Here is an 18,092-nt window from a genome sequence, read left to right as displayed (position 1 = left end):
TTACTGTGTCCTCTTCTCTGCAGGTACTCTGCAAATGCTGTTCTTTGTGGGGTCCTCTCTGACCACTGCCAGTCTGGTGAGAACCTTGGGAGTTAGTTAGCTCTATGAGGCAGGATCTGCCAGACTTGAAGCTGGGCTGTGTCTTCTTTAAGCAGGGAGCCAATTGGCTGGCTTTTGGCAGAAGTATCCACATATTCCTGTTGCATGTGACAATTGGTAACAGTTCCTCCCTCCCTCCCTTCCCTCCCTCCCTCCCTCCCTCCCTCCCTTCCCTTCCTCCCTCCCTCCCACCCTCCCTTCCTTCCTTTCTTCCTTCCTTCCTTCCTTCCTTCCTTCCTTCCTTCCTTTCCTTCTGTCTTTGTTTCCTTCCTTCCTTCCTTCCTTTTTTCTTTCTTTCTTTCTCTCTCTCTCTCTCTTTCTTTCTTTCTGTCTGTCTGTCTGTCTTTCCTCTTTCTTGTATGTGCCAGTCAGTAGCAGGGTTTAAACTCAGAGCATCACACTCTCACTCTGCTTTCTTGCTCATGGCTGGTACTCTCCCACTTGAACTATACCTCCAGCTCAGCATTTTGCTGGTTATTCCAGAGACAGAGTCTCATAGACTTTTGTACCCAGGTTGGCTTTGAAATTTGTTCTTTTAGATCCCAGCTTTCTGTATAGCTAGGGTTTCAAGAGTGAGTCACCAATGCCTGGTTAAATCCTAAATGAAAAAGAAGTCTGTTTTCGGTAACATGGCAAACAGAAAACCTTAAAATTCCAGAACAAGATGGAAATACTGAATGAAGTAATACTGATCTATCTGAAATTGGCAGAGAGCCACACGTTTCATAGTGCTCTGCGTTGGAGGAAACAGCCCTAAATCATAGTCACCCAAGAGGAAAGTGGGGTGGGCACAGGGATATTCATCACAGCACCGCTTGTTACCACAAAATGTTAGCCATGCTCCAGCGTCTGATACTAGGACTTGGCCAGCACTTAGAAGGTACCTCATGCCCAATGGCTGTCCAAGATGATGATGAGCCCCCTTTAATCCCCCCTCTAAATGGCCATGAGCACTTCAGTTAGAGCTTAAAAGCACAACTCTGATCATATTCATCCTGGATAAAAACCATGCATGATTCCCAGCACCGTACAAATAAACCCCCAAATATGCCATTTGTCTGTCCCCAGAATCTGTTCCCAGGTGACTGCTACCTCAGTCCCTAGCTCTACTTCTGCTCGTCAGTCTCACCAGCCCCTTCTGTACCCACACTGACCCTGATCTGCAGACTCATTGCCAGGCCCTTGCCAATGCCATTCCCTGTGCTGGAATCCCACCCCAACACCTTTCCCCAGTTAACTCACCATTATATTGCAAAGTTGTGCCTTACCTTGTGTCTCCAAGTCTGGGTGAGGGGAGCTCTGGGCTGCTCTATACCAAGCATAGGCCTGAAGGAGGGGCAGCAGCCAGCTTGCTCATTGGCACACAGCCTCTAAATTCCTGGGGCAGGATCCTGCCAAAAGACATAGCTACAAACTGGATGCCAGTGGCTTTCACCTGTAATCCTAGCTACTTGGAAAGTCCATGATACTCTTATCTCCAATGAACCAGCAAAAAACAAAACAAAAAAGGCGGGGGGGCTGGGAATGTGGCTTAGTGGTATTGGTAGTATGCTTGCCTAGCATGCATAAAGCCTTGGGTTCAATTCCTCAATACCACATAAACAGAAAAAGCTGGAAGTGACACTGTGGCTCAAGTGGTAGTGCCCAGGCCCTGAGTTTAAGCACCAGGACTGGCAAAAAAAAAAAAAAAAGTTGGGCGTCGGTGGCTCATGCCTGAAATCCTAGGTATTCAAGTGGCTGAGATTTGAGGATTGAGGTTTGAAGCCAGCCTTGGCAGGAAAGTCCTTGAGACTATCTCCAGTTAACTACCAGAAAACCGGAAGTGGTACTGTGACTTAAGTGGTACAGTGCTAGCCTTGAGCCGAAGAGCTCAGGGTCAGCGCCCAGGTCCTGAGTTCAAGCCCCACAACTGACACAAAAAAAAAGCCAGAATGCCAGCCTTCAGTGAAAAAAGCCAAGTGAGAAGGCAAAGCCTTGAGTTCAAGCTCTAGTACTGGGGGGCAGGAAGGGAAACATAACTACAACCAATTTAGTTTAAAGACCAAACTATCGGGGCTGGGAAGGTGGCTCAGTGGTAGAGCGCTTGCCTTGCATGCATGGGGCCCTGGGTTCGATTCCTCAGCACCACATAAGCAGAAAAAGCTGGAAGTGCGGAAGTGGCGCTGTAGCTCAAGTGGTAGAGCGCTCGCCTTGAGCTGAAGAGCTGAGGGACAGTGCCCAGGCCCAGAGTTCAAGCCCCACGACCGACAAAAAAAAAAAAAAGCTGGAAGTGGCGCTGTGGCTCAAGTGTTAGAGTGCTAGCCTTAAGCTGAAGAGCTGAGGGACAGCGCCCAGGCCCAGAGTTCAAACTTAGGACCAAAAAAAAAAAAAAAAAAAAGACCAAATTGTCTTTTTATTTGAAATTGTACAAGTGGGCATACTTCCTTCTTAAAACATAGAATGAGTGTTTCAATGTGCAAAGTAGGCCTCCTCAAACTATTGGTTCTGGCTGTGACTCTTTTTTTTTGGGGGGGGGGGGGTCCGGTTGTGGGGCCTGAACTCTGGGTCTGGGCGCTGTCCCTCAGCTCTTCAGCTCAAGGCTAGTGCTCTACCACTGGAGCCACAGCGCCACTTCTGGCTTTTTTCCCCCTGCTTATGTGGTGCTGAGGAATGGAACCCAGGGCCCCATGCATGCAAGGCAAGCGCTTTAACCGCTGAGCCACCTTCCCAGCCCCTGGCTCTGGCTCTTGTCCCACTTCCCTAAGACTTATTCCTGTACCTGAAGATCTGACCCCTGGGCCTAGCATCATCTGGCCCCTGTTGTCACTCAATGGGGCCTGGCCCAGACCCAGGCTTGGTGAAGGCCAGGGAAAGAATGTCAAGGGCCACTGGTTATGGAGACTACTGTTCCTTGGGGTCAGGCTAAAGATCCAGGCATGAAGGCAGCCAATGTTGGCATGAATGCCAAGGCAGCTGGAGGTTTGGTAGCCCCTGTCCAGCTTGCCACACCTGTCAGTATCAAAGACTGAGCACCAGTACGAAGACTTCCTGAGCCTGGCAGAGTATTGTCCTTGGGGACTGAGGACAATGTCAAAAGAGGGTGTATATATCTCAGTGTGATGCTCTTACTTTGAGCTTTAGAAACTGTACTCCAGGTAGGCTGTTTATCTCTGCCAGAAATGTCTGCTTATCCCCAGGCCTTCGTTGGCTACCTCATGTTTCTCCTTCAGCTGTGGCTTATGGCCTTTCCAGCCACCTGGCTCTGAGCAAGCTGCCTTTGCCTGGTCCTCCAGCTTCTCCCTTATCAGAAAGCTCACCCCAGTACTTGCATGTTCACCTTCATGTGGTAGACATAAAGTACCAAGAGTTCATCAGTGTATTCATCCTAAATGAATGAATGACTTGCCAGAATAAATTTGATTGAAAGAAATAATGTGACATATACCTAGAAACTATGAAGCAGTTGAAACCTGCTTTTTTTTTTCCTCTAGGGTGGAGGTGTGTAGGCACAGGGGCTTGAACTTAAGGCATCGCTTTGCACACTCACTTGATTTGGCTTTTTTGCTCAAAGATGGAATTCTACCACTTGGGCCACAGCTCCATTCCTGTCTTTTTTTTGGTGGCTGACTGAAGATAAGAGTCTCACAGACTTTCCTGTTCAAGCTGACTTTGAACCAGGATCCTAAGATCTCAGCTTCCTGAATAGCTAGAATTACAGGTATAAGCCATAGACACTCAGCCACACATAACTCTTTATATCGGCCATTGGGATCTCTCGGAGCTCAGAGAAGGGGTAGAGTGAAGTATTCAGGCCCCCTGCTCAGAACTGAGCCCAGACCAGCCATGCTACCGACCATAAGTTAGATTCCCAGGCCACAAGCGCCAGAGGGCCAGCCATGTCTAGTCAGGAAGGAGAGTTAAGGAGGGCCCCACAAGATCTGGCACCTGAACAAGGCAGGAGATGGGGTGAAGAGGAATGCCGAGAGCTAGTGGAGGGAACTCCAGACAGAGGTGCAGAGGCAGGGCAGGCTGAGGTGAGGGGAAAGGTTAATGAGGAATGATGGGGCCTGGGAAGGCAGGCCAGGTAGTTTGAGTTATTATCAATGATGCTGGGGAACCATGGAAGGTGTTTGAGTAGCCTAGGGTCAACAGGGGTGGGAGCAGGGATGCTGGCTGTGCAGTGGACAGCAGAGGGGAGGAGTCCAGTCCAGAGATGGTGGAGAAGGTCCAGAGAGGGATCTTCACAATCTTGCATTGGAACAAATGCCAGGGGTAGGGAAAGACACCAAGAGACACACAGAGCCAAGCAAGGCAGCAGATGGGACAGGAAGCAGCTGCGTAACTAGAGGAGGGCGACAGATACCGGGCTACATGCAGCATGGGGCTATCATGCAGCCTGTCCATAGTAGGTACTCAGGCAGAGGAGGTCATACAAGTGAATGGACCAGTTAGCCTCCCTGTCTCTAGGTCTGCTTGGGTTGTCTTCTCCCCTGGTTTCGTTGGCCCCCTTCTCTTTGCCCTGTGGGCTCTGACGGACCCCACTAGCTCAGGAGGGGTGGTGTCAGCCCATGGTCCCCACCCAGAGCCCTTTCCTGCTATGTGGGTACACCCACAGGGCTTCCCTCTCTCCGTCCCCCTCCCCCTCCCTGTCCTTATCTTTCCCTCCCGTCTCCATGGCGACTCACCACCTCAGCGTGCCTGCATCCCAGCTTCTGCCAGGGATTCAGAGCTGGGCTCTGTCCCTCCCTCTTCTGGAGCCCTGGTACCCGCAGCCCTGTCTCCTCCCCCTGGGGTGAGTCCAGCAGCAGCCTCCTCTTTCCCGACCTAGCCGGCACATTTATTCTCCAGCTCTGACAGGGAGTCAGCTCTTGAGGAGAAACCATCCCCCAGCCCCACCCTTCACCTGCCAGCTCGGCCAGCCCTCCAGGAGGAAGTCGCGGTGGCCTCCGCTCTCCGCTCTCCGCAGCAGACCCTCTCCCATCCCAGCCTCTCATGCCGAGACCCGCCTTGTCTGTCACTTCCTTTTGTCATCGGCTTGGCAAACGGGCAAGTCTTCAGTCCTAAGATCTGGGGAGGAAGTGGGGGGTGATGGGGGGGGGGGGGAGAGAAGGAGCTACCTGGGATGGGGGATGGGCCTTGGGAGGGTGGGGGAAGGGCTCTCAAAACCCAGGCTGAAGACAGGAGTCTAGAGTCTGTTCTAGATTTTATTTATTTATTTATTATCTTCAAGGAGAGAAAATGGAGCTTCATGGGAAACAGCAGCAACAGTTGGTGAGCAGCGGAAGGGGCCTGCCGGGCTGGGATTGGTGCAGTGGAGCTGGCAGGTCAGCTGGAAAGGCTGGTCTGGGAGCACGGACTCCTGCGGCTGTGGGGCGGTGGCCAAGGCTCAGAAAGGCTCTCCGAAGGAGAGGAAGTTCAAGGCCCGATCAAGCAGGCTGTGTAGGGGGATGGAGTGGGTGCTTCTGAGAGACAGATGCTCTGAGCTGAGCTGAAGGAATCCTCCAAGAACTGAAGCCATCTGCTCAGATACAGAATGGATGCCCAGGCACCAGGTGGCGGCCACCCTTTCCTGACTGTCCCAGCAGGAAGGGGATGTAGACTTGAGGGACCCCTGCTATCAAAGGGCTGGGGACAGGATTTTCCTGAACACTGGGCACTGGGCTGATGAGGCTGCATGTACATCATCCTGGAAGATGGCCCATGCCCAGACCAGCCATTCTATCCATTGGGACAGGATCTGGGGTTCTGGCAGGGAATGGGTCTTGCTTGGGTTGTATGACTGAGGTGGAAGATCTAGGTTTACTTTCACTGTTCTGCTACCCGCCCTCCTACCACCCACACTCTGGGCTGCCAGGACCTGGGGTTCAAGGAAATGAGGAATGGATAAAGTTCAGTCCCTTTGGGAACTGCTTTGTCCAGCGACGGAAGGGCCAAGGAAAGCTGGGAAGGTCTGGGATGGCCTCCAAATCTGAGACCCAATAGATATCCTGCTTTGTCCTGTTGGGGAGGGTGTGCCAGTAATTGGGCTTTAAGTCAGGGCCTGGGCGCTGTCCTTTGGCTTTTTTCCATTCAAGGCTGGTGCTCTACCACTTGAGCCACAGCTCCACGTCAGCTTTTTGCTGGCTAATTAGAGATGAGAGTTTCATGGACTTTCCTGCTTAGGCTAGCTTTGATCCTTGATCCTCAGATCTCAGCCTCTTGAGTAACAAGGATAACATCCTAATTTCCAATGGTTTTTCTTGCCCTTCACCCTCAGGTCCCATGCACCATTCCCCAAGCTGGAGCTGGGCCTGGGGCCCCGTCCCACAGCACCCCGGGAACCACCCACTTGCTCCATCTGTCTGGAAAGGCTTCGAGAGCCCATCTCACTGGACTGTGGCCATGACTTTTGCATCCGGTGCTTCAGCACACACCGCATCCACGGCTGCGAGCCACCCTGCTGTCCTGAGTGCCGGAAAATCTGCAAGCAGAAGAAAGGCCTCCGAAGCCTCGGGGAGAAGATGAAGCTCCTGCCTCAGCGGCCACTACCCCCTGTACTGCAGGTGTGGGAACCCGGCCTCATTTCAGGGTAGTGGGGTGCTGGGGTACTCCAAGATCTCTGGTCAGATCCTCACAGAGGGAGGGCAGGTCGTAGCTTTGGCCTTATTCTAGAATGTCAGGGCAGGCACGCAGTTCCAGGCTGGACACACTGCAGACTTGGAGTTCCATTGGGAGGCTCATGGAACCCTGCTCTGTCCTGCCCAGGAGGTGTGTGCGGTGAGGGCCGAACGGCTGCTGCTGGTACGGATCAATGCCTCTGGCGGCCTCATCCTCAGGATGGGAGCCATCAACCGCTGCCTGAAGCACCCGCTGGCCAGGGACACCCCAGTCTGCCTCCTCGCCGTCCTGGGGGAGCAGCATTCAGGGAAGTCCTTCCTCCTCGACCACTTGCTCCGGGGCTTGCCTGGCCTGGTGAGGGTGGGGCTGGCAGGAGGCTGTCGGGGATCGAGACAGGAGCCCCAAGTTTGGCTCTGGTTTGGGGAGAGGAGTCTGGAGCCTGGTCTATGGGGAAGGGGCATGAACCAGTGGATGCTCTTTCTCTCCCTGCAGGAGTCTGGTGAGGGCAACTGGCCCAAAGGAGGAGAAGGGTCCTTGCAGGGGTACAGGTGGGGTGCCAATGGGCTCACCAGGGGCATTTGGATGTGGAGCCACCCTTTCCTGCTGGGGAAAGAAGGGAAGAAGGTAAGGGAGAAAGGGCAGAAGAAGTGGGAGAAACAGAAATAGAGGAAGAGGAGGGGATCAGATCTTCAGGTGCCAGGTGCCGGTGATGCATGCCTATAATCCTAGCTACTCAGTAGGCTGAGATCTGAGGATCGCCGTTCGAAGCCAGCCTAGGCAGGAAAATCTGTGAGATTCTTATCTCCAATAAACTCAGAAAAACCAGAAGTGGCACTGTGGCTCAAGTGGTAGAGCACTACTAGCCTTGAGCAAAAGACAGAGCCCAGGCCCAGAGTTCAAGCCCTAGGACCAGGAGAGAGAGAGAGAGAGAGAGAGATATTTAGGGGTGACAAGAGGAAGAATGTGGTAAAGAAAGGTAAACCTTCCGGGTGCTGGTGGCTCACGCCTGTAATCCTAGCTACTTAGGAGGCTGAGATCTGAGGATCGCGGTTCAAAGCCAGCCCGGGCAGGAGAGACCGTGAGACTCCTATCTCCAATAAACCACCAGAAAACCGGAAGTGGCGCTGTAGCTCAAGTGGTAGAGCGCTCGCCTTGAGCTGAAGAGCTGAGGGACAGCGCCCAGGCCCAGGGTTCAAGCCCCACGACCGACAAAAAAAAAAAAGAGAGGTAAGCCTGCCCTGAGTCTCATCCCCCTGCCCTCTGCATAGGTGGCTGTGTTCCTGGTGGACACAGGGGACACCATGAGCCCGGAACTGAGCAGAGAGACAAGGATCAAGCTGTGTGCTCTCACCATGATGCTGAGCTCCTACCAGGTGCAAGAGGCCCCAGACTAAGCACACCCATCCCACGTGCCCTTCTCCAGCTCAACTTCCTCCAGGCTGGGGACATCTCAAAGGCTTTGGTGAAATGGGCTTGCTGCAGGTTTTGGGGGTACCAATGTAAAGGGAAAAGATCTCCCAGTCAGTGAAGGTGGGAAGATAGGTTGTTCTGGAAATGTATTATATTTTCTAAGGGCAGTGGAGGCCCATAGAGGGCCCCACAGGGGCTTCCTAGGCCTGACTGGTCATGAGTGTAGTCCTTCTGGCCCCAGAGGCCTTGGGGCTGGGCCTAGCCTTGTTCTCAGTCTCACAGATTTCTGGGAGCCCTGGGTCTTCCCAACACATGGCATTGGTCTTGCAGCCATTAGCATCCTCTTCTCATTGGTTCTAGATCCTGAACACCTCCCAGGAGTTGAAGGACACAGACCTGGGCTATCTGGAGGTAAGATGTCCTCTGATGCTTGAGCATCACCCAGAAGGCCAGGAGGGCATTTTGGCTTAGAATTTTGTGCCACTTGCACTGGTAGGTGGGTGGGTTTGAGGGCAGAGGGTAAATAAAGCATGAGGTGCCCGGTTCAGGGAGAGGCAGGAGAATGAATCAAAGCCCTTGGAGCACAGCCCCGATTTTCTCTATGCCTATCCCCAGATGTTTGTTCATGTGGCTGAGGTGATGGGCAAGCATTATGGGATGGTACCGATCCAGGTAAGACACCTGTTCCCTCACTTGTCCACCCTGACCTTCACACCCTCCCCCTGCCAGCTACTAGGGTTAGAACCTCTTCTCTTCCAGCACCTGGACCTCTTAGTTCGTGACTCATCCCATTCCAGCAAGACAGGGCAGGGGCACGTGGGTGACATCCTCCCGGTGAGCAATGCAGAGAGAGGGGGAGGAGCAGAACAGGTGATGGGGGAGGGGTGGCAGGGGAGAGAGGGTCTGGAACAGGGATTCCCAGAGGGAGGTGGCTCCTCTGGCTTAGAGCTCCTTGCAATCCATCTTTCAGAAGTTGTCCAGCAAATACCCCAAGGTCCAGGAGCTGCTCCTAGGGAAACGAGCCCGCTGCTACCTGCTGCCTGCTTCCGGGAGGCAATGGCTGAACAAAGGCTCAGGAAGCCCAGGAGGGGGTGAGTGTCCTCAGGGGCCAAGATTTCTGGGAATTGCTCCTCACAGCTTCCCTAAAGCCCCCTAGGGGTACCCAATGTCAGCCAGGCTTGGTCTCCTCAGCCTGAAGAATCTCTTTCTTAGATGCAGAAGATGAATTTGGTCAACTTCTCCGGGCCTACGTGTCAGATGTGCTGAACACAGTCCCTCAACATGCTAAGAGCCGCTGCCAGGGGTATTGGAGTGAGGGGCGCACCGTGGCCAGGGGGGACAGACGCCTGCTCACAGGGCAACAGCTAGCTCAAGAGATCAAGGTGTGAAAACTCCCTGGAAACCCCAGCACCCAGCAGGTCCCTGCTTTCCCTGACCAGGCCGTGCTATCTCTGCAGAACCTGTCAGGCTGGATGGGGAGGACAGGACCTGGTTTCAGCTCTCCAGATGAGGTACAGAGCCCCCCTCCACCCTCCCCTGGAAGGATGGGGTCTGGGGGTGGGATGGGAGCCTGTGCACCCTGGGAGTGGAGATGAGGAGCAGGCAGCAGCCCTGGCCGAGGAGGAAGGAGGGAGGCAGCCTGGGCTTTCCCGTGGACAGATGGCCGCTCAGCTGCATGACCTGAGGAAGGTGGAGGCTGCCAAGAAGGAATTTGAGGAGTTTGTGAGGCAGCAGGTGAGCCCCAGGATCTGCTGGGGGGGGGGGGCAGGATCCGGCCAGGTGGGGCCCATCCCAAGGAGGGGTCGCCTGGGGTCTCCTGGCCAGCTTACCTTCTTTTTTCCTCCTCGATGTCATCCAGGACATAGCCACCAAGCGCATCTTCTCTGCACTCCGGGTCCTGCCCGACACCATGAGGACCCTCCTGTCCACCCAGAAGGATGCCATCTTGGCCCGCCACGGTGTGACCTTGCTGTGCAAGGAGCGAGAGCAGACCTTGGAGGCCCTGGAGGCCGAGCTGCAGACCAAGGCCAAGGCCTTCATGGACTCCTACACTATGCGCTTCTGTGGCCACCTTGCTGCTGTGGGGGGAGCGGTGGGGGCCGGGCTCATGGGCCTGGCAGGGGGTGTGGTGGGGGCTGGTATGGCAGCAGCCGCGCTAGCTGCCGAAGCTGGGATGGTGGCAGCGGGGGCAGCAGTGGGGGCCACTGGGGCTGCTGTGGTCGGGGGTGGTGTGGGGGCTGGGCTGGCTGCCACTGTGGGATGCATGGAAAAAGAGGAGGATGAGCGGGTGCAGGGAGGGGACCGAGAACCCCTTCTCCAGGAAGAGTAAGCCAGGAGGCCTTAAAGGGTGAGATGCGCAAGGTGAAAGGGGTTGGAGGGGCCCACACGTACCCCATTGTGCCCACTGAAGGCCTAGAGCCTGGCAGTTGGCTGAGCCTGGGACTCAACGCGGCTCTAGGAACCAGGACCAGGAGGCATGGAAGAGAGCACAGGACCTATTTCTGAGTAGAGATGATTGCTAATCTGCCATCATCCCAGATGAACTTGACCCCAGGGTCTCCCCCACTTCCAGTTTATTTTCCATGATGACCCTGGGTTGGAGGCAGTGCCTTCCTAGAAGTCTCCTCGATTGTGGAGAACCCTGTGATTTCACAGATGGAAGAGGCCCCAGCATGACTGACCTTTGTGTTCAGGACCAGGGGAACTTGACAAGGGCTAAGACACAGGGCAGAGCCAAAGAGATAGGGGTAGGACAGCCAGTAGCTTGTCCCCAGGACTCTTCCCAAAGCTACCTATCCTCCAGCAGGACTGAACTGCCTGCCCCGCCCCCAAGTCCTCCCCCACAGGCCTCCAGGCTCCTGATTTCCATCAGGCAGAGGGAGGAGCACCTATGGTCTTTGCAGAATGCCCTCACCCAGCAGATTAAAAGCCAAAGAATCGCCCTTTGATTGCATCCTGAGCTAAGCCAGTCTATAGCAAATCCAATCAAAGTCTTAAAAAGGAAAACACGGTGAGGATATTTGATCCTTACCTCCCTTGTCCCCCAAGCTTGTGAGACTACTCTGCCATCTTAGAAGACCTCCTCCTTGATGGAGCTCCCTGAATGCCAGCCCTCATGGAGCCCTTAGGGGCAGGGAGCCGCTCAGGGCAGAGAAGGGGAGAGATGGAATAATTCTGGGCTATTAAACTATAAAAGATGCTGGGCACATGACCCTTTTGTTTTATGGCTAATAAAATGTATGTGTACGCGAACGTCAGCTTTCTGGTACATTACTGAAACAGCCCTCGAAGGGCTTTAGGATGGGAGGAGGTGACAAAGAGTTCCACCGTTATTAGGATTGGTGGATGGGAAGAAGGAGACAGGAAATTCATAAGTGAGGTGGGGCATATCAGAGGGCACTGAGGCAGGAGGGCTCAGGCCAAAGCCAAGTACATTGCTACCTTCTTAGGCCAGTCCCCTAGGATTCTGGGCCCAGTGCTCGTCTCCTCTGAGGCATGGTCTCTGATGGCCCTGTCTATAGGTAGTCAATTGGCACTTGTCCCTGCAGAGGACAGAATGGTGGGGACCTCGGTAAGACCTTGGAGGAAGGAGGCTCCATTGTCGGACTTAGCCAGCCAGGAACTCACATTTCTGATTCCCCTCCCAGACTCTGTCCCTCCACCTATGAATTACAACAGCACTCACTACATTCAAACCCTGATCTTTATACATCAAACCCAGAGAGGTGAGGTCTTGAATAAGGCTGACCAATGGAGACACAGGGGAGTCTGGAAGTCCAGCCTGGCTCTCCTCCAGACATCAAAGGATGTGTTGTGCTGTGCTGTATCAATCAGGTCCAGCTCTGGGAAACCGTTGGAGCGGCAGAAGCAGAGGACATGGTCTGGGGACAGATGGCTTAGAAGAGTTATAATTAACAGACAGAAATACCTAATGTAGGAAATCCCAAAGCTAGGGTGGGGATGGGTGGGGCAAAGACAGATCAGAGTGACTGTTTTTTTGGAAACTATGCCTCAGGTGGGGACAAGGTCTGCACTATGTGTAATGTTTTTAGATAAAGGCTTTCTGGAAGCATCGGAGTACTTCCCTCATATCTGGTTAGACATGTGTGTCTTCAAAGCATTTCCCCCTACCTCCCAGCATCATCTTTCTTAAGTCTCATACATGTTATAGAATACACATTTTCCTAGAGGAGGACCCAGAGACCTGGAGAAATGATAGTCAAGTCAGAATCAAGCCAGAGCTCTAACTCAAGATTCCGGATGTCAAATCCCTTGGTCTACAGAGCCCTTATGCCAATAAATCTCTCCAGTCCTCAAATCTGGACTATGGGGTCCTGAACCAAATCAGGTAGCCTCCTGAGTATATGATTCTGTTTTCCATTACTGTCACGAAATACCTGAGGCTGAGCACTGCACAAAGAAAAGAGGTTTATTTAGCTCACTTTTTTGAAGGCTCAAGGCTATTGTGCTGGCAGTGAGGCCTCTGGTGAGGATCTGGTAGTGGTAGTTGTAACATGCAGGAGAGTGTGCATGAGGGAATGCTCATATAAGAGAGAGAGAGAGAGAGAGAGAGAGAGAGAGAGAGAGTGACAGACAGACAGACAGACAGACAGACAGACAGACACAGAGAGTCTCATGGGTTCCCATGAGACCTAGATTAATCCTCTCCTGTTTTCTTTTGCCATGTTGGAGATTGAATCCAGGGCTTCAGGCTTACTAGGTGAGTATTCCTCCACTTGAGTTCTGCCCCTAGCTCTACATTAATTTCTTCTAACAGCTACATCTTCAGTGACCTGATGACCTTCCAGTAGGCCTCATTGAACATCCAACATCAACTCTGTATTTCATTAGAACACTGGGTGATTTGGGATCAAGGTCTCCACCACATGCTTAGGTCTGGTTGGTTTCTTTCCTTTGGCTTATTGAAAGTTGACAACTCCAAGATTCTCATGTGACAAGTGTCTATGTTTGATTTGAGGCCTGACCTTTACTTCCTGCTTCAAAATCTCTTTCCTGTTGAAGATGGCAGGAGCCAGAGTCCTGAAGCCCCTTCCTTACGTGGGGCAGGGAGGCCTCTGACCTGTAAGAAACCATGCCATGAACCAGAAGTAAACTCTTACTTCATTGTGAACTGAGACACATGTGCTCTCCCTGGCCTAACATCAACCCCCACCCCAGCACCGCCCCATGTTCCTTAAAATGGAGCATGTCTATAACAAACTGTGGGAATATTGCTGGTTGGGTATTGAGCAATGGAGAGACACACTGCTGAGCCCATGTTAGGTCACAACAAAACAGTTGTCCAACTGCCACCAACAATAACTTGGAAGACAGACCTTGTGCTGTTGAGGGGAAAAAAAAACAAAAACTAAAACTAAAATGGCTGGGAAGGTGGCTTAAGTAGTAAAGTGCTTGCCTAGCATGCATGAAGCCTTGGGCTTGATTCTTCAGTACCACATAAATAAAAAAAGCCAGAAGTGATGCTATGGCTCAAGTGGTAGAGTGCTAGCCTTGGATGGTGCCCACACCTGAGTTCAAACCCCAGGACTGGCAAAACAACATCAACAACAACAATGAATCAAACAAAAACACCCTGAGAGCTAGAGTCCAGAGGCTCACACCTGTAATTCTAGCAACTTAGGAGGCTGAAAGCATGAGGATTACATTTTGAGGCTAGAGCATGGGAGTGAAACTCCAACCCAAATGATAATTGGATATAGTGGTACATACACACACACACACACACACACACACACACACACACACACACACACACACACACACACAAATAGCCAGCACATAAAAAGACCTGGGAGGGCTGGGAAGGTGTCTCAGTGGTAGAGCACTTGTCTTGCATGCATGAGGCCCTGGGTTCAATTCCTCAGCACCACATAAGCGGAAAAAATAAAAAAGCTGGAAGTGGCGCTGTGGCTCAAGTGGTAGAGTGCTAGCCTTGAGCTGAAGAGCTGAGGGACAGCGCCCAGGCCCAGAGTTCAGGCCCCACGACTGGACCCTAAAAAACCCAAAACATTATAATATCATTAAAAAAAAAAAAAGACCTTGGAACAAAGTTTAGCAGTATAGTACCTAGCTGGTAAGCTTGAGACCTTGAGTTTCAAACTCAAGTATTCCCAAATAAAAATAAAAAATAGATAGATAGATAGATGATATAGATAGATGAGTCCCTGACAACCCAGAATACTTTTCTACCAATATGGAAAACAAGAAAAGTGTGATGTTACTGAATATGCATTCAACCAGACTAGGACACACCCTAGCAGTTATTACAAAGACAAAAGAAATCCCATCTTCTTTCCAAAGGCCAGCAGCTGCAGCCTGTATTATCTGCATTCTCAGGTCCAAGGACTTCTCCCCAGGTGAAAGGACTCATACTCCACATGCTTTCTTATTCATCCTAAAGCCTACTGATAATTGAACAATTAACTGTAGGTACCATCTACCCTCTGTATCCAAAGCTACACTTGCCCATTTCTATTCCTGCAAGGACTGCATCCAATAAGTCTCAACAAGTCTTCATCCTTGTAGGGCCTCAAACAATCTCCCCCAACCTTGTTTAGTGCCAGTACTAGGACTTTGAACTCAGGGTCTGATCCCTGTCTCTGAGCCTATGGATAACACTCAGATATAGCACTCCTACTTGAGCCATAGCTTCACTTCTAGCTTTTTGGTGGTTAATTGAAAGTAAGAGTCTCATGGACTTTCCTGCTTGGGCTAGCTTCAAATCTCAATCCTCAGGTCTCAGCCTCCTGAGTAGCTAGGATTATAGGCATGAGCCACCAGTGCTCGGCTCAAGCAGACCCTTCATAAGCAAATTCCAAGCCAAGTGCTGATGACCCATGCCTATAATCCTAGCTACTCAGCAGAGGTTTGAAGTCAGCATGGACAGGAAAGTTCCACGAGATTCTTAATCTCCAATTAACTACCAAAAAAGCAGAAAGTAGTGGTAGAGCATAAGCCTTAAACAGAAAAACCAACCAAGAGGGTAATGTCTTGAGTTCAAACCCCAGTACTGGCAAACAGATGCAAAATTAAAAAATTAAAAAAGCAGATTTCATAATGAGAGATCCCAGGGGACCCAATTGCAGTCATGAAGACCCCTAGCTATGACAGGGCCATGCTACAGTTTGGATAAGTGTTTCCCCAAAAGTACATGTGTCTAAGGTTTGGTCCCCAGTCCATGACACTATGGGGAAGTGATGGAAACTTGAAAAAGGTGGGGCCTAATGGGAGGAAGTGAGGTCTTTGGGTGTGAGGCCTTGAAAGGGATATTGGGACCCCAGTGCTTTCATCTCTCTTTGTCTCCATCTGTTTCTGTCTCAGTTTGCCTCTGTCTCTGTGTGTGTGTCTGTGTCAGACTCTGTCTCTCTCTCTGCTTCCTGAACACTATGAGGTATTCTATCCTACCCAATTGTGCCAACTGACCATGCACTGAAACCTCTAAAATAGTGAGCCAAAAAAACCTTTTTCCTCTTATAAGTTGATTATCTTACATGCCTTGTGACAGTAATAGCAAAATGACTACCACAGGCCAGCATGGTTGTCCAAAATAATAGTCCTTTGGAATGGCTCTTTTCAGCTGAATGGCCTAATATCATGCATTTCTAGAAAATGTATTACAAGCACTTCTTAGGAACCCCACACCAGCTCTCTTCAGGCACTGGCTTCAAGGGAAAACATGACTTCAACCAGATTTCTCTTTCTCTTGAGAGTCACAGCATACCATTTGAGGGAAACCTTCTCAGTGTCGAGACAATCTGTCCTAACAGCCACCAATACCTTTATGCCCATGAAATCTCCTGATTGGTTCATAGGGTAGGTAGAACTCTTCTGGCGGACCTTTCTGGGTCCTTCTGATTTTCTGTCTCAGGATTTCCAGGGAAGAGAGAAGAGAAACCCTTTTAAATACTAAACGCAATCATAAGAGGATTGAGCTATATTGAGCACAGGATATGATCTCAGACCCAAATTCCTAGGCTTGCCAGACAAGAGTTCAAAGGCAAACACTGGGCTTACTTGCAGAATTTGTTCTCATTTCAACAAGCTTAGCAGAAAAGAGAGCATTTTCATTGGACAAGCTTATTCGAGACCAGTTTACTTGCTCTGCCTGTGCAGAGGATGGAAAGGTAACCAGGAGGATGGGAAGGTGATCTGCAGCATTCCTGAATCACAAAGAACTTCAGGCCACCTGGAAGAGACCTCTGATCTTGTATCTTCCCTAGGTCTTGATACTGTGGGATCCACGCCACCAGGCCCATGTGAGGTTGATTAAGGAGAACCCTGTGCCTGCATCCTGGGTATGGAAACCAGCATGCACTGGGTGCCAGTGGCTCACACCTGTAATCCTAGCTACTCAGGAGGCTGAGGTCTGAGGATTGCAATTGGAAGCCAGCTCAGGCAAGAAATCTGGTTAGACTCTTATCTCCAATGAATCAGCAAAAAAGCCACAAGTGGATTGTGGGTCAAGTGGTAGAGTACTAGGTTTGAGGATAAAATAGCTCAGGGACAGCACTCAGGCCTTGAGTTCAAGTCCCAGGAATGGCACTAAAAACAAAGAAAAACACAAAAATAAACCCAGGATGTAAAGGACCCTGCTGCCAAGCAGCATAGTTCTAACCCATTTCAGATGACACCATCTGGGCAGTTGGAATTTTTTAATAGGGACCCAGTGCCTGTGAACTCTCATTGACTGAGATAATTTTGTCGATGATACAATATAACTAGTCAAGTAAATGGGAATTGTGGTACAGGAAATATTCTGCTGGCTAGTTCCCATAGTCCAGCTCAAATATTTTAGGCCCTTTCTCAGTCCATTGGTCTATTCAGCTCATGACGCATATTTTTTTAAAACAAACAAAAGTTACTTGGGTTATAAGTAGGACTTTTTTTTTTTTTGTCAGCCGTGAGGCTTGAACTCTGGACCTAGGCACTGTCCCTGAGCTCTTCAGCTCAAGGCTAGTGCTCAACCACTTGAACCACAGCACCACTTCTGGTTTTCTGGTGGTTAATTGGAGATAAGAGTCTCACAGACTTTCCTACCCAGGCTGGCTTTGAACCTAGATCCTCAGATCTCAGCCTCCTGAATAGCTAGGATTACAGGCATGAACCACTGGTACCCAGCTATAAGTAGGACTTCTAAGGACTTCTGCTATATGTAACCGGTGGCTTTTGTTGCTCTGTGGCAAAGTCACCTTCAGAAATGTCATCATTTGCTGGGGCCAGTGGCTCATGCCTGTAATCCTAGCTACTTGGGAGGCTGAGATCTGAGGATCACAGTCCAAAGCCAGCCCAGGTAGGAAGACCATGAGACTCTTATCTCCAATAAACCTCCAGAAAAAACTGGAAGTGGCACTGAGGCTCAAGTGGTAGAGTGCTAGCCTTGAGCTGAAGAGTTGAGGGACAGCGCCCACGCCCAGAGTTCAAGCCCCACAATTGGCAAAAAAAAAGAAGAAAGAAAAAAGAAAGAAATGTCAATCATTTTGCCCCCAGGTGAATGCTTCAGTTGGGGAAGGGTGGTGATTCACATCTGTAATCTCAGCCATGGAGGGGGCCAGGAGCAAGAGGATCGTGTCTGGCTCCCCACAAAAATATGAGACTCTATCAAAAGACAAACTAAAGCAAAAAGGGATACGGCTATGAAGATATAGTGCAAGGGAGAAAACACATAAGCACAAGCACAAGGTCCTAAGTTCAAACTCCAGGGCTTCAGAAAATAAAAAAGCCCTTATCCCCCCCCCCCCCACTCCAAATCAAATCTTCTCTATTGCATAACTGTTCATTTGTCTTAATTCTTTCTCTACGTTCCCTTCCCCACATGCTCAGCCTCTGCAGAGCTCATCCCGTGTACTGCTTTAGCACAGTCCAGCCTACCACAGGCTGACGCCAGGAGCCCACATACACCCCTTCCTCCTTTTAAATGGCTTCTCCCAGGTATTTATCACAGAGAGGAAAGGCTGACTAAAACACGTAAGTTTCCAGTGAGAGGCGTT

At 50.9% G+C, this 18,092-nt stretch overlaps 1 protein-coding gene across 1 annotated transcript; it reads left to right on the top strand.

Annotated features, from left to right (window-relative positions):
• Positions 1–4,989: 4,989 nt before the first annotated feature.
• Positions 4,990–11,277, top strand: Rnf112 (ring finger protein 112). The gene is made up of 14 exons (XM_042673947.1): positions 4,990–5,124; positions 5,309–5,349; positions 6,335–6,620; positions 6,823–7,029; positions 7,168–7,299; positions 7,944–8,048; positions 8,446–8,496; positions 8,701–8,757; positions 8,845–8,919; positions 9,056–9,176; positions 9,298–9,467; positions 9,543–9,596; positions 9,745–9,819; positions 9,944–11,277. The coding sequence occupies exons 1-14, from the start codon at positions 5,071–5,073 to the stop codon at positions 10,412–10,414; spliced, it is 1,899 nt and encodes a 632-aa protein (XP_042529881.1). The 5' UTR covers positions 4,990–5,070; the 3' UTR covers positions 10,415–11,277.
• Positions 11,278–18,092: the final 6,815 nt, after the last annotated feature.

Source organism: Dipodomys spectabilis, unplaced genomic scaffold, assembly GCF_019054845.1.
Source record: "Dipodomys spectabilis isolate Male_0828 unplaced genomic scaffold, ASM1905484v1 ptg000018l, whole genome shotgun sequence".
Lineage (NCBI taxonomy): Eukaryota > Metazoa > Chordata > Mammalia > Rodentia > Heteromyidae > Dipodomys > Dipodomys spectabilis.
The sequence above is the reverse complement of the archived record's forward strand: the minus strand, read 5'-3'. Positions and strand labels throughout refer to the sequence as shown.